At 50.1% G+C, this 12,849-nt stretch overlaps 1 protein-coding gene across 9 annotated transcripts in view; it reads right to left on the bottom strand.

The window, feature by feature from the left end:
* DYSF (dysferlin) overlaps nucleotides 1–12,849 on the bottom strand; it is a 107,450-nt gene that overhangs the window by 20,475 nt on the left and 74,126 nt on the right. For 8 of the 9 annotated variants that reach the window (XM_075499422.1, XM_075499426.1, XM_075499430.1 and 5 more), the window contains 7 exons: nucleotides 12,692–12,783; nucleotides 10,219–10,389; nucleotides 9,485–9,627; nucleotides 6,781–6,920; nucleotides 4,798–4,886; nucleotides 4,443–4,538; nucleotides 711–852 (listed from right to left, as the gene is read on the bottom strand). In XM_075499422.1, the coding sequence (XP_075355537.1) occupies nucleotides 711–852; nucleotides 4,443–4,538; nucleotides 4,798–4,886; nucleotides 6,781–6,920; nucleotides 9,485–9,627; nucleotides 10,219–10,389; nucleotides 12,692–12,783 (873 nt within the window). The remainder of the gene's footprint in view (nucleotides 1–710; nucleotides 853–4,442; nucleotides 4,539–4,797; nucleotides 4,887–6,780; nucleotides 6,921–9,484; nucleotides 9,628–10,218; nucleotides 10,390–12,691; nucleotides 12,784–12,849) is intronic. The other variant, XM_075499428.1, reaches the window with a different exon arrangement.

Here is a 12,849-nt window from a genome sequence, read left to right as displayed (position 1 = left end):
AACACCAAAAGCAATAACCAACTACAGGTGTAGGAATGAGGGGGCCAAAATCACATCCACTTTTAACTCCTCAACTGAGTACACAGCTATCATTAGACCAAAGGCGTCTTCACCCTGAATCCCAAACCAAAGCTTTTCTTCCCATCTCTGCATCAATGGTACATCCCAACCCATGCTCCCCTACATGTCCCTCCTGCTTACCCCTTTAGGCACTTGAAGGCAGCTCCTTCCTTTCACCCCTCTTTAGCTCTTGTACAGCACAATGCCCATTATGCTATGCTGGAGACCAGAGGTCCATACCTAACCATCCCCATGGAAATACCATCTCCATCTTTGGGGTAACCCTGTTGTTGAGTAGGCATCTTGGAAGTCCCATGCAACTTGGAGAGTACTTTGACACCGCTGCACCAATATTCAGCTGCCTCCACTCCAGAGGAGTCTTTCCTGGGGGGGGGTGGGGGTCAGTCTCTCCAGATTCTTTATACAAAGCCACCTCTAATTCTGACCCCACAAATACTGTATTCAAAATGTGGATTTTTTAAACCAATTTCCCCACCTGTCCACAACTTTGTGTTTCAAATAACACAAAGGTAAGGCTGAGCCTTGCATAGCTCCGTTTGTGCTGCAGTTGTGCAGGTCTTAGATCACGCAGCGCATTTCACCCCAGAGTTACTACGAGAAGGTAGAAACGTCTGTCCAGGGACACTCACCTTTTTTGCGATGTAACACATTTGCTCAGCAGGGAGATAGTCAAAGGGGAAGATGAATCTCCAGTTGAAGTTGCCCTCTCCTCCCATAGATCTGTAGTGCACATCAGTCTTTTGCTTGTTCTCCTCATGGCCAACCAGCCAGCTGCAAAATGCAAACAACGCGTTCCATGAAAAACTAGAAACACACCAAGGATTTTGGAGTTCACTCAACATCACAGAGGCCATGAGCAGGTAATAAAATGTCTCTCACCCCTGTGGATTCCTTGGGCTGCTATCTGTAGGGGTAACCTGGAGCCCGTAGAAGACTTGAGAGGGGACGCAACAGTCCCTGCAGTGCTGGGAGATGAACCAGTGCTGGTGGTAGCAGCCTGAGAAGCTCTGCAATCTCTTCTCCTCCCTCCCCTGAGTTTTATGGATGATTTAAAGACTCAACATCGCCTTAAGCTCTGGCTCGAAGCTGTCACTTACCCATCCATAAGTACACATTGGCTTCTAACCTGCCTTGGTGAGAGCTCCTTTCCCCTTTGCAGCCACCCCAACAAACTGACCTTGTAGTTAGCCCCTAAAACAAGTCCTGTTGATGAGGCAACCATGCTAAAGGACCAAAGAGCCATTTTTTCCCCCTCTATTCTCTGACCATTTCTCAAAGATTATTATTTTAAAGTCCTAAATGGCCAAGAAGTTCTTCCCCAGGAAAATCCCAGAGTGCCCAGACCCTGATGTGGCCAGGGTGGTCCCCAGCCGCTCCCCTTAGAGACAGGTCCTCGCAGCACAGTTCCCCTCCTGATCGAAAAGAGCTTGCTGTGGTCACTCTGCAACCAGTCCAGGGGCAAACTGAAAACTTTCCATAACAACTACTTTTTTCCAGCTGTGAGTTTTGCAACTGGCGGGCTTTCATTCTACCCTCTTTCCCTGTCCAAGATTTTTCAGTCTTCAGCAATCAACGAAACAAAACAAAACAATAAAACACATCCATTTGTGTACTTAGAGCCCTTCTGGAGGAAAGCCAGAAGATTCAGAGAGAATCTCTAATGAAAACAATTATCTCGTTTGATTGTTTTCCACTCAACTTGAAAATAAGGGGGTTTTTGCCCAGCTATACAAATGACTCCCTCTTCTCCAGTGCTTGAGAGGAGTGCATGACCCACCCCAAATGTGTTGTGGGATACAGGGAAGGGAGGTCTACTCAAGTTCATCCTACGGTACACATCACATGCACATGTGCTACACTGACAGCGAGGGCTTGGTGGCAGTGGGAATTGTGTGATGAGGTTACAGTAATACTTAAATTGTGGCTGGATTATTTGATTTGATCTGATAGGATGCAAATGGCAAGCCTGTGTGTTTATCCACATCCTTCAAAGCTTGGCAGGGACCCTCGGAGGATGCAGTGTGAGCGCCCTCTCCTTGCAGGCAAACAAAAGGACAAATAAATGGTTTGATTTGGATGCCTTTTTGGCACGTTTTTTTTTCTTGCAGAATTTGCTGCACCCTCCCCACAGCAGGAAGGAGATGCAGGAAATCAAAAGCATTCAAGTCACGGTGCCCCAGAATCAAAAACATTGCCCCCAGGTAAGAGTACGGGATTGGGGCAAACAGATCCTGATATCTTCCCAACACACCTCTCCAGACTCCAATAATTTGCAGGTCAGAGATTTCCTGAACTAGAGATAATGGTTTTGTACTTAACAGGGCTGGGTGGATTTTTAGCCCATTAATTCATCCAGTATTTTTAAAATCCATGCGACTTAAGGTATCTACAATATTCAAAGGCAAAGTTAGGGTCTTAAATGTGAGGCGACTTTGCTCTCAAAACTCACACACCTCCCTCTTTGCTCAGCACAAGTGTAAGATTTTGGAGGACCCAGGCCATCCTTTTATTTAGGAACCCAAAAGGGGATGCAGATGCCACATAATAGCACATAAATCTTAGTAGCAGTGGTTGGTTGGAAGGGGACTCTGGAAACTTCTAGTCCAATTGGCTCAAAGCAGTACTGGTTTTACCTTGAAATATCTTGAAAAACTTGCAAGATCATGAGTGGAAACCTCCCATGTGACCTGGTTCAGTGTTGGTCCATCCTCTTGGTGAAGTAAAACTTTTTATTGGAAATTTCACTATGAAAACAATACAAAAATATCCTCCATCTATGACACTAACGGAGAGGGTTGTTAACTCAAAAAAACATCTTCAGTTCCTAATGAATACGATTTCCCTACGCTACCGCTCTTTTGTCTGCCTACAGGACAAGTCTTTAGGCAGGGAAGGTCTCTCTGCACTCAGCCTTGCACAACCTAAACTTGGTTGAGACCTCTTCATGCTCTTGTAAGACTATCAGTAAATAACTGATTAAATTAAATCAAATAAATAGCAACTGCCTCAGGCATAATAGAAAAGCTCCTATTTCATTTACCTGCCTAACTGACTCGACAATAATTTACACGTTATGTAGAAGATAATGTCCAAGAGACAGATTGCAGCCCTGGCCTTGCCTAACGGGTAAAATGGAGAAAAAACGTAATATCCTCCTCAGGGAAGCACTGTGAGATCCTCTGAAGGAAAGCCGCAGGTAGAAGCTCCTTATCCATTGCGTTCACACTAAAGTAGGCTCCAGCCCCTGCTCAGGAGGCGGCGGTGGATGGAAGGAACAGTCCCCACCAAAGCAGCACCATGCCATGGTGGTGAAGGTCACTTTGCCCACCGGATCCCTTGTCTGTAGGGCAGATGCTTAAGCACAAGAAGGACCATTGCCTCCCCTCCCAATAGGATTATTCAGGCCTTATCCAGAGATGCTAGTGATGCAGCCGTTTGGGGGGAAGATGAGGAAGTTGAGCAAGATTTTTAACTCATTTACAGCACTGCAAGATTTGCTTGGTCATTGGGGATGCTAAAAGCCAGGCGAGGGATATCAGCAAGCACTGGATGCTCTCGCTTTCCCGGTAACACCCTGCAAGCACTGGATGCTCTCGCTTTCCCGGTAACACCCTGCAAGTACTATTTCAGAGCCCCGAAGTGCACAGAGCAGCTTAGCTGGAGCTGATAACAATGCACTTGATGTGAATACCAGGTAAGCAGCGTGCATTCTGGATTTACAGGAGGAAAATTGGGATTGTAAAAAAGGGATTTACAGTCTGTTTCAAAATCCTACCTCTTCCTGTCCATAAATCCAAAGAACGTACAAAATAAGTAAGTGCCTTGGCTGAGATTGCACCATTTTACACAAGATAAAACATAAATGGAGTCAGGCAGAGAAGGGAATGTGCCAGAGAAGTTACTGCTGGTTGCCACATTTTTGTATGTTTCAAGGAAAAAAGGGAATTCCAAAATAAGCAGCTATGCAAACAAGCCAACCTATGTATATGGAACAAGCCCACGGCTGTCTCGGGAGAGGAGCTGGGAAGGAGCCAGCAGTGGAAATGCAGACTACGTGCCCCTCTCTCCAATGGCTAGGCTGCTCCCCCACATCTTATCTCTCTAAATGTAAATATCATCATGTAAGCATCCAAGAGATGCAAAGAAAAACTTGACATCGTGAAACGGTTATGAGCCCAGCAGAGACGTGTCTGCCAAGAAGCTGGATCCATAGCTGGAGAGGTGTGAATGGCCCCTTCATCCCCATGGGGGTTCGTGTCTACCACAGCAATGTAGATGCAAGGGCCATGTTAACTCCTTCGCTGTTGCTCTTGCGCCTTTGGGCTATGGTACCCGAAGGACGCAGAAGCGGGGTGGCTTACCCTTTGACGTAGATGTCACTCATCTTCTCCCCGGTGATGCTGAGGTCATCAAGGATGACGTCCTTGGTGTTCCAGATGATGCAGCGCAAGAAGAACCTGAACAGCAACAAAAGCAACATGAGATGGTGGAAATCTTGGTCCAGAGCCCGCCTAGACGGCCTGGTTGTGCTACTCAGCTATTTAGCTGAAGGAGCTAAGACATGAGTCATCTTTCTCTGAAGATGAGGCCACATAGATGTTTCTCAGCTAGGCAGGTGAATCCCTCCCCATCTGACATCTCCAGGCCCTCGCCTCTCCCCTCACAAACAGAAGGTGCTGGAACCAGCACCGCACTAAGAAATGAAAAACAAGTTACCTCTTGGCTTTGCGTGGTGTGATGTTGAAAGGGGGGCCAGGCTGACCCAGAGATTTTGGAAACAGGTCCACCCACATCTGTAGCTTTCCCTGTATGGAAAGAGAGACACATGAAGCCTGGTGAGCCTCCTAACTGGGTTACCTTCACCTCCTCAGTAAGACCTAGTAGTGGAGAGGAGGAAAGATCAAGTGCTCCAGTGTTCCTTAGTCGAAAACTACGGTTTCCTTAATGGAAAAGTGTCATTAAGTATTATATTAAAATTATTTTAGTGATAGCTGGGTTTATGTTAATGGCTTGCGATATATAAGTGGTTGGTCTGGATAAGCTGAAGGTGCACTCTGGCTTTACTCTCCATGGCTGACTATCTTTACATAGGGACAGACTAAAGACTAGGTCTATGGGAGGTGTTGGAGAAGCCAGCAGCTCACTTGTCTTCCATGGTGTCACCAGTTGCCACCAGCTGGACAGCTGGTTTATGGGTTTCTGACCATGGGAGTGGAGGATGAGATGAGAAGAGGGGAGTCTAATTCCACTTTCACAAAATCCTTCCAGGGAGAGAGAGCAGCAGAAACGCAGCTGAAATCTCAGGGGGGGTGTGTTTTTAGGTGGTCTCTTTTACTGTAAAACACCAATGGGTGCCAATAAAATATTTTATTGTGCAGTCTCAAGGGTTGAAAGAAAAAAAAAGCAGTCCTTTGACAATCAGCCCATCACAGAGGGGTTTGTGGTTTGCTTGCTTTTTGGCAAGAAAATCTTCCATTTCAGCAGAAAACTTTAAAAGCCCAACCTGGCTTTTAGCTCACTACAAACAGCCCGATAGAGCCAGCCTGTTCTGTGGCTTTGCAGCAGGTCAGAGCCATGCTTTTGGGAGCTGCCCTGAATGCAACATGCACTGAGTCACACAGGTTAATCCCCTGGACCCAGCATCACCCCTATGGATGCTCTTGGTTAGAAGCACCGGTGCAGGGCAGACCCTGGTTGCTCTGCCCATATGCAGCCCCGTGTCATGGAGGAGGCACCCTTGCTAGTCTCCATGGCTGGTCCAACAAGACCATGACACCTGTACCTGTAAGAACAGCACAGACTCGCTTATCAACTGATAGCAGCCACCTCCTGCCTCTAATCATCATTTTCATTGGGCGAATTAACATGAAAAGGTGTTATAGTAGTTGCCAGTGCATTTACTTCTGCCGACAACTCTCCTCTCCCACCACTGGAGAGGCAGTCTGGTTAAAAATGAACCACATAAAAATGAACAGAAGGGAAACAGCTGAAATGGGGCAGATCAGTGGCTGTGCACATTTACACCAGCTGCAGAGCCAGTCTCTTGAAACTGCCTTTGCAATGCAACTGGAACACGTATGACAGATGATAATTAATCATTTTGTTCTTCAGGAAGCAGCATTTTTTGATCCAAATGCATAAAGTACACATACGTGTTAATCAAAGAAAAGGGGTTAGGCTAAGTACAGATACCTGGATTTTGATTGGTTTTGGGTGGAAGCCTGTTTAGTTTTCATTTGGCTTAAAAACATCCAGTCTGCAACAGTAACTAACACTTTGCACCTCCGAGGGAGGGTTTATGCCGCAGAAATCACACTGCTGCATTGCCAAAGGAGCCTGCGGTGTCATTACTGTTATAGAATTCTGCATTAAGACTTGCAGATCAGAAATGGCTTTCCCACCAAAAAAAAAAAAAAAAAAAAAAAATTGTGAGCAAATGCTGATGAAAATGAACACCGGAGGCTGGAATCGATCTCCCCAAGCACCCTCAGCAAGTCAGCCATGGAGCTGAGCTCCAGCCTGCGTTTGATAGCCACTGCTCTGCTTTGTCCCACAAGCTGACTCCCCTCCCTGGGAAAAGCTCAACTCCTGGGGCAGGTATGCCCAGCACGGCTCCGCAGCGAGCCAGCCACCTGGTTAGCCCTGGATCGAAAGGAGATGATGCTCTTGGTCTTGTCCTGGACACGTCACACCACCTACCTGCTCAATTTCTGGCTGGAGAGGGCTGTAAAGAGGCCTCGTCTCCACGTGCTCTGGCACCAGCCCTTGCTTCCGCAGCGCGTAGAGGGCGAGACGCTCCTCCGCCGGCCCCAAGTGGGGGTTGAGGGGTTTGCCGTCCTCTGCCAGAGAGCAGACAAAGAGCAGCGTTACGCCACGCCACGGCCGCAGCTGTGCAGGGCCAGATTCTGACTGCCCCGTGGGAGCTCCACAAGGGAGCAAGCACGAGCCCGCCAGCTTCGCTGCAGCCGGGGGCGAGCAGGAGGAGCGCAGCCCCCGCTTGCAAATCCACCGTCATTACAAACCCTCTGGGACACAGGGCAACCTGCTCCCGGTGGGACATGTGGACAAACCACTGTGCAACGGGACAGGCACCTGTGGGGAGTCTCAAGCAAGTCGTCCCCCCCCAAATCACAGCAAGTGAAACATTGCAAGGACCAAGTTGAAGTACACGGAAAGGAAGGTCCAGTCTTTGATCCTGCTCAAGGGTTCAGGCCCCCTAAAATCATAGCAGTTGGGGCCACAGGGTCCGATGCTGCTGCTCTGCTGCCATTCCCACCCCCAGCAGAGGTTTATCTAATGTGTGATCAAAGCTCTTCAGGGAGAAGAGATGAAAGGGTCTGCTCTGGTGCAGTTTGCAAGCACTCGTGTGATGGATACTGTTTAAATCCCAGCATTTAAAACTATCCAGGATCTTCAGCTGGGCAGAGAGGAGTGCAGCGGGAACGAGCTCCCTGCGGGCTCCCACTTCTTCTCTGCTGGGTTCAGGGTGAAAGACAGAAATGAGAGGAAAAGCATGGCCATGCAGGCACCACCAGCGCAGCTCGATGGCCGGTCCTAGCCCCTGCTCCAGTCCTCACTGCTCCCGCTGGCGTATTTATGATCCTTCATCAAAACGGTCGAGCGCACAACAGCCACAGCAAACACCAACCCATCTGTGAGCAGACCTGAAACCATCTCCACCTCCTCAACCCTCTCCACATCAGACCCTAATCCCTCCACAAATAGGTCAGACAAGACCTATCAATAATGGACATCTTTGCCTTCTCTGTCCCGGCATTCGGGATCCCTTGTTACATCCAGGTACCGAGGATGGCCAGCCTGGCCTTGGCTGAGCCTGCTCCTGCCTCCCCATCCCCACATGCCACGCTGGGGCTGGTGGAGGACATCACCCCCAAGACGCTGCCTTTCAGCCACAGCGTTTCACGGCCATGCACCTTCGAGGACCTTTGAAATGAAATGCGCTCCATAAATATTATTACAGCTCTGCAACTTTCAGGTGATATATCCCAGCTCCTTTCTTGGCAATATCTTGAAGTGGTTAACTTCAGACATATGGGCTATTTCCCAAGCAGTGGAAACCTGGCGTGCATGCGTGCGTGTGTGTGTGTGTGTGTGTGTGTATGCACAGGAAAAAGAAAAAGCCCCTCTCAGAAAACAACAAATGTGGGGGTTATGGAATAATGGTCCGGGTGCAGTGCTTGTAAAACCCATGCTCTCGTGTTTAATAGCTTCACTTTATACCGCCAGGTTCAGATCTGACATTGCTCTGCGAACACAGCTGGTTTCCAGATCTCCTTGAGGTCAAGCATCAGACTTTGTTCTGTTTTTTGAACTGATTGCCATTAAAGCAGAGGAAGGTGAAAGGCAGGGGCTGGGAGAGGGGGGAAGACCCCGCTCGGTTTAACACCTTTCCAGCCCTTGCCGAAAACCTTTCGCATAACGAGAGGCTGCAAAGGAGCCGTTGCTTCCCCACTCCTCCTCCTCCTAAGAGGAGAACCATGAATTTGTGCCTTAATTCCCAACAGCAGGGAGGGGGATCAGCCCTGGGCTGTGCCGCCTTGTGCCTCTGCAGGCCAAGTCCTCCTTGATGGCTCTGCAATACTGTAGTGGCCTTAACAAAGTCAAACTGCAGCTCCTGGGCCATACAGTGGGGTTTCACCTCCTCCTTGGGCCAAAACACCCCTTCCATGCTTTAAAGCAGACTTTTCTCTAAAAGGCAAACTTCTGCCCCCAAGGATGCCAGTCGGACAGGCATGAGTTGATGCCCAGGATATTGCAGGCGTCATCGTTGGTGGGGGTTTTTTGTGCAAACAAGAAAATGCCTTCTCAACACGCGGTGATATTTTCTCCTTGCTGGCAGAGGCTGATTTTGCACTTCCAGCTAGAGCACCCCTCGCCCCCCGAGGCGTGAGCCGCGGAGCGATACGCCGGGCACTGTGCGTATGATATTGTCTCCCTCTAGTGACTCCAGCCCCAAAATGCAGAGATGCAAACGGCACAACTGCTCCTCCAGCCCAAGCAGCAGCTGGAAGATCGGGCTGGAGCCTCTCCGGCTGCGATGGACTTTTTGCTGCTCCCAGCCTGTGTGTATTGGGTTTGCTGCAAGCAGCACAGGGCAGTCACTCAAGGCCAAAGTTAATGGGGCTGGATTGCAGGTCTGGGTTCAACTCCAGGGTTTGGTGCAGATCCAACTGCAACCTGCAGCCTTTGGGGCAGAGCCAAGTTTGGGAAAGGTGCGGAGTCAACCCAGACAGCAAGGTGAGGAGGATGGGGACATGCCCATCACCCACTCCTGGCCTCCATGATAACCCCCCAGCAAGATACGTTCATGACCTCCAACTCCATTCCTTGCTCTGGATAAAAGAAAGCTATTTGCAACCCCGAAGCAGCCCCGTTACCTTACCCAGTTCAGAGAGGATGTACTCTTGCTCCCTGAAGATGACCCGGTCAGACTTGTAGGTGGGAGCCTTGTAGTTGTGCTGCAGGGAGAAGAGATGAAGCAGCTGGGAAGGACGGAGTTGGTCTCGCCACTGGTTGGGTCCAGAGCTGAAACCAAACAGGAGGCAAAACAGCAGCTCGACACATGATAAAACATCTTCCAGCCTCAACAAGGGGTAGCAGCAGCATTACACCAAAGAGGGCTGGTCTGAGGAAGGTGCAGCCAGCTCCAAGTCTGTGCTCACCTTGGCCCACTGGTGAACGGGGCTGCACGTCCCACACCCCACTCATCACCAGCTTGCAGGGCTGGGTTGCCCTGATAGCCCCCCTCAGACCCACCAGGTCACCCTTCAGCTGACCCCGTGCATGGGGGGGTGTCCTCACCACGGTGTGCCCAAGAGGCATCAGGGATGTAACAGGATCTCCCCAAGCACATTTCTGTTATTTGAAGCATTTCATGCTTCTGGAGGAGAGCCAGGGCTCAGGGAAGTTCCTCAAATGTGGGGCTTCTCTGGTGTGAATCTGTCTCTCCAGGCAAATCTCTGCGGTGAGGTACAGCACTGGTCAGGTCCCCCTGGGACAGCCCTGGGCCAGCAGACCCACGGGCTGAGGCATCACCCTGGTCCTCGTGGCCAGCTCGGCGCTGCGCAGCCCTGGCAGCAACAGAGACCCATTGCCTGAGCCCACAGAGGTACCTACACGCAGTAGGTTTGGGGGAGGCCACAGCGCGCCCCGTATTTCGACAGGAACCGGTTCTCCAGGTCTATGACGGTCTCCCCAATCTTCTCATCCTTCGACAGGAGGTCGTAGTCGTAGAGCGTGATCTTCAAGTCCTTCTCCAGGGGCAGAGTGCAGCTCAGCTCGAACATCCTGTGCAAGAATGGCAGCCGAAAAATACCCATGAGATGGAGATTCCTGCTGCTGAGTGCCCCATGGGAAAGGGACCCACACACCATCCCAACCTACCAGTGCCGGGAAGGACAGTTCACTGCGCATCTTTGCTGCGCTGGGCCAGTACTATTGGTCCTGTGCTGTGCTGGCTTAGTACACTGGCTTGTGGATATGCACTAAGCAAGCACGCGTTGGGTTTCTTTTTGCCTGGTTGAATTACTCTCAAGCAAACTTTGCCCCTGCTTAGTTTCTCCATCTGCTTATTGGACATGACAGTGGTCAGTGCGATATCCAGGGAAAAGAGCAGCAGGCGAGAGCCAGGAATCATCATTGCCATGGAATTTGAAAGGGGGAGAAATGACAGCTTTGGAAAATCATCTGCTCTTTGAGCCCAAAGAGCAAATGTCCAAAACAGGAGTCAAGCCTGCCTGGGCCAAGCTTGTGGTCAGCGTGAGACTGACCCCCCAAAGCCTCCAAGTCCTCTCCTCCCAGTTCTAAGCACCTTTTTTCTGTGCTGTCTCTTCTGCCATCATTACACCACAGTCCACATACTGACACAACATAAAGCAAGAGCCAACCTTTCCCTCCCTCTTCAAATAAAGGACGGCAAGAGACAAAGCACCAAGACCCTGCCAAAACACAACACCCCGATCCAGACCGAGCCGGTGCTCGTGGATGCCAGTGACGTGGAAGGAGGTACGACAGGGTGAGCAAGACAGTCCAGGTCTGACCCAGCACTACCAGGAACCCCTCCACCTGCTGCTGAAAGGCAGGCAACGCTGGGGAGAAACACAATGCCCATTCCCACCGCCAGCACCCACCCTGCAGCAGCTTTTAAGGAGGGGAAGTGAGTGATTATGCCACCAATTAAGACTGCAGGAGGAACTGGGGTCAGCAGAAAGTAATTAGCTAAAGCTGGACGGCGGCCAGCCGCCCAGGGAAAAGCTCGTGAAACAAGAGGTTTAATAGCCGCCAGCAGCCAGGACCTCGGTTTTACATCTTGCTTTAAAGACCGGGTGGGAGGTGCAGCACGCTGTCTAGACGGCCTCTGGCCAGGAGCCAGGCTTGGCGAAGGAGGACTTGCTCTGCCAAGCAGAGCTCACCAGGGTCTGGCTGTGGGCTCTGCGACAGGGCAGTAGGTCCTGGCCCACAGGAGACCAGGGCTCCTTCATGCTAGATGGGGAGCAACCACTTTGCATTCACCATCAGAAAGGCAGCGCTGCCATCTCCATTTGGCAGAAGAGGAAGAAACGGCTTGTCTAATGCACACTGTCCTCCGCGCTCTCACCAGTATCACCCTCGCCATCTCTCTCCCTTTTCCTCCATCCTTGCAGATGGTGTATCTCCCTCTCCATTTTGCTTTGTTGGGAAGGTATCACAGCATTGACTTCCTGAGCTGGCGAGAGCCACCTAAGAAAACCAGCTGGACATCATGTGGAGTAGGGCTTCACCCCTGTTTGTGCTGAAGCATAACCCCCTACATCTAATCCCAGATTTTCTGGGAGACCAAAGTCCTATCGGCACATAGAGGCTGAGCACCAGGTTTTCCTCTACCTCTCTCCGCTTTGCCTGGTCCCTATGGTGCTTTCTGGCTCTGATGAATACTTTTTTCTGAAAACATTTCTGAAAAATGTTATCTTTTGCCTTTTATCGGAAGCTCGTGGCCCTACTGCAAGGCAAACAACTCAACTGGCCCATATCTTGTTTATAGATAATTTTCAGGGCATCTGATTTTGAGGTGTCCCATGCCACAGCCTAATCAAACGGGTTTCCATTCATCGTGTTTTTTCTTCAGACTTTCAACCAAAGTGAAACTAAATGAGGAGCAGAGTTTCCCCAGACTCTCTCTACCATCACTGGGATGAGGCATATGCCTCCGCAAGGGAATCTCAGGTCTAAACAACCCTCCTGACGTCTCTGTTGATGACATAGCAGACCCAGTCCGTGCTCCACAGCTCAAAAGTCCCAGGGAGAAGATGAACACAAGCTATGGTGGGTAGGACTGTGGTCGAGGCAAGGCCAGACTCACTCCAGCAAGGCTGGACATGAGGCGAGAGCACACCATGGGAATCACAGAATGGTTTGGAAGGGACCTTTACAGGTCATCTAGTCCAACCCCCCTGCAATGAGCAGGGACACCTTCAACTAGAGCAGGTTGCTCAGAGCCCCGTCCAACCTGACCTTGAATGTAGGTTGGAATGGGAAGCTCTGGCTGGCCCGGCCCTATTCCCTCAATATGACATAAAAAATGGCACGAACTCTAAACTGAATCAAAACTTACTTTCCAAAGACAGGCTCCAGCGTGCAGGGGAGGTAATGTTCTTGGTCATTTATGGATTTCTTTCCCACTGAAATCTTCACGTAGGGATCACACTAAAGACGGGCATGAACATAAATGCAAGAAAGAGTCATTGCACAGCGATATTGATGGCGAAGGAA

The sequence above is a fragment of the Mycteria americana genome, chromosome 4, assembly GCF_035582795.1.
Source record: "Mycteria americana isolate JAX WOST 10 ecotype Jacksonville Zoo and Gardens chromosome 4, USCA_MyAme_1.0, whole genome shotgun sequence".
Lineage (NCBI taxonomy): Eukaryota > Metazoa > Chordata > Aves > Ciconiiformes > Ciconiidae > Mycteria > Mycteria americana.
This window is presented reverse-complemented; position numbering and strand designations above follow the sequence as displayed.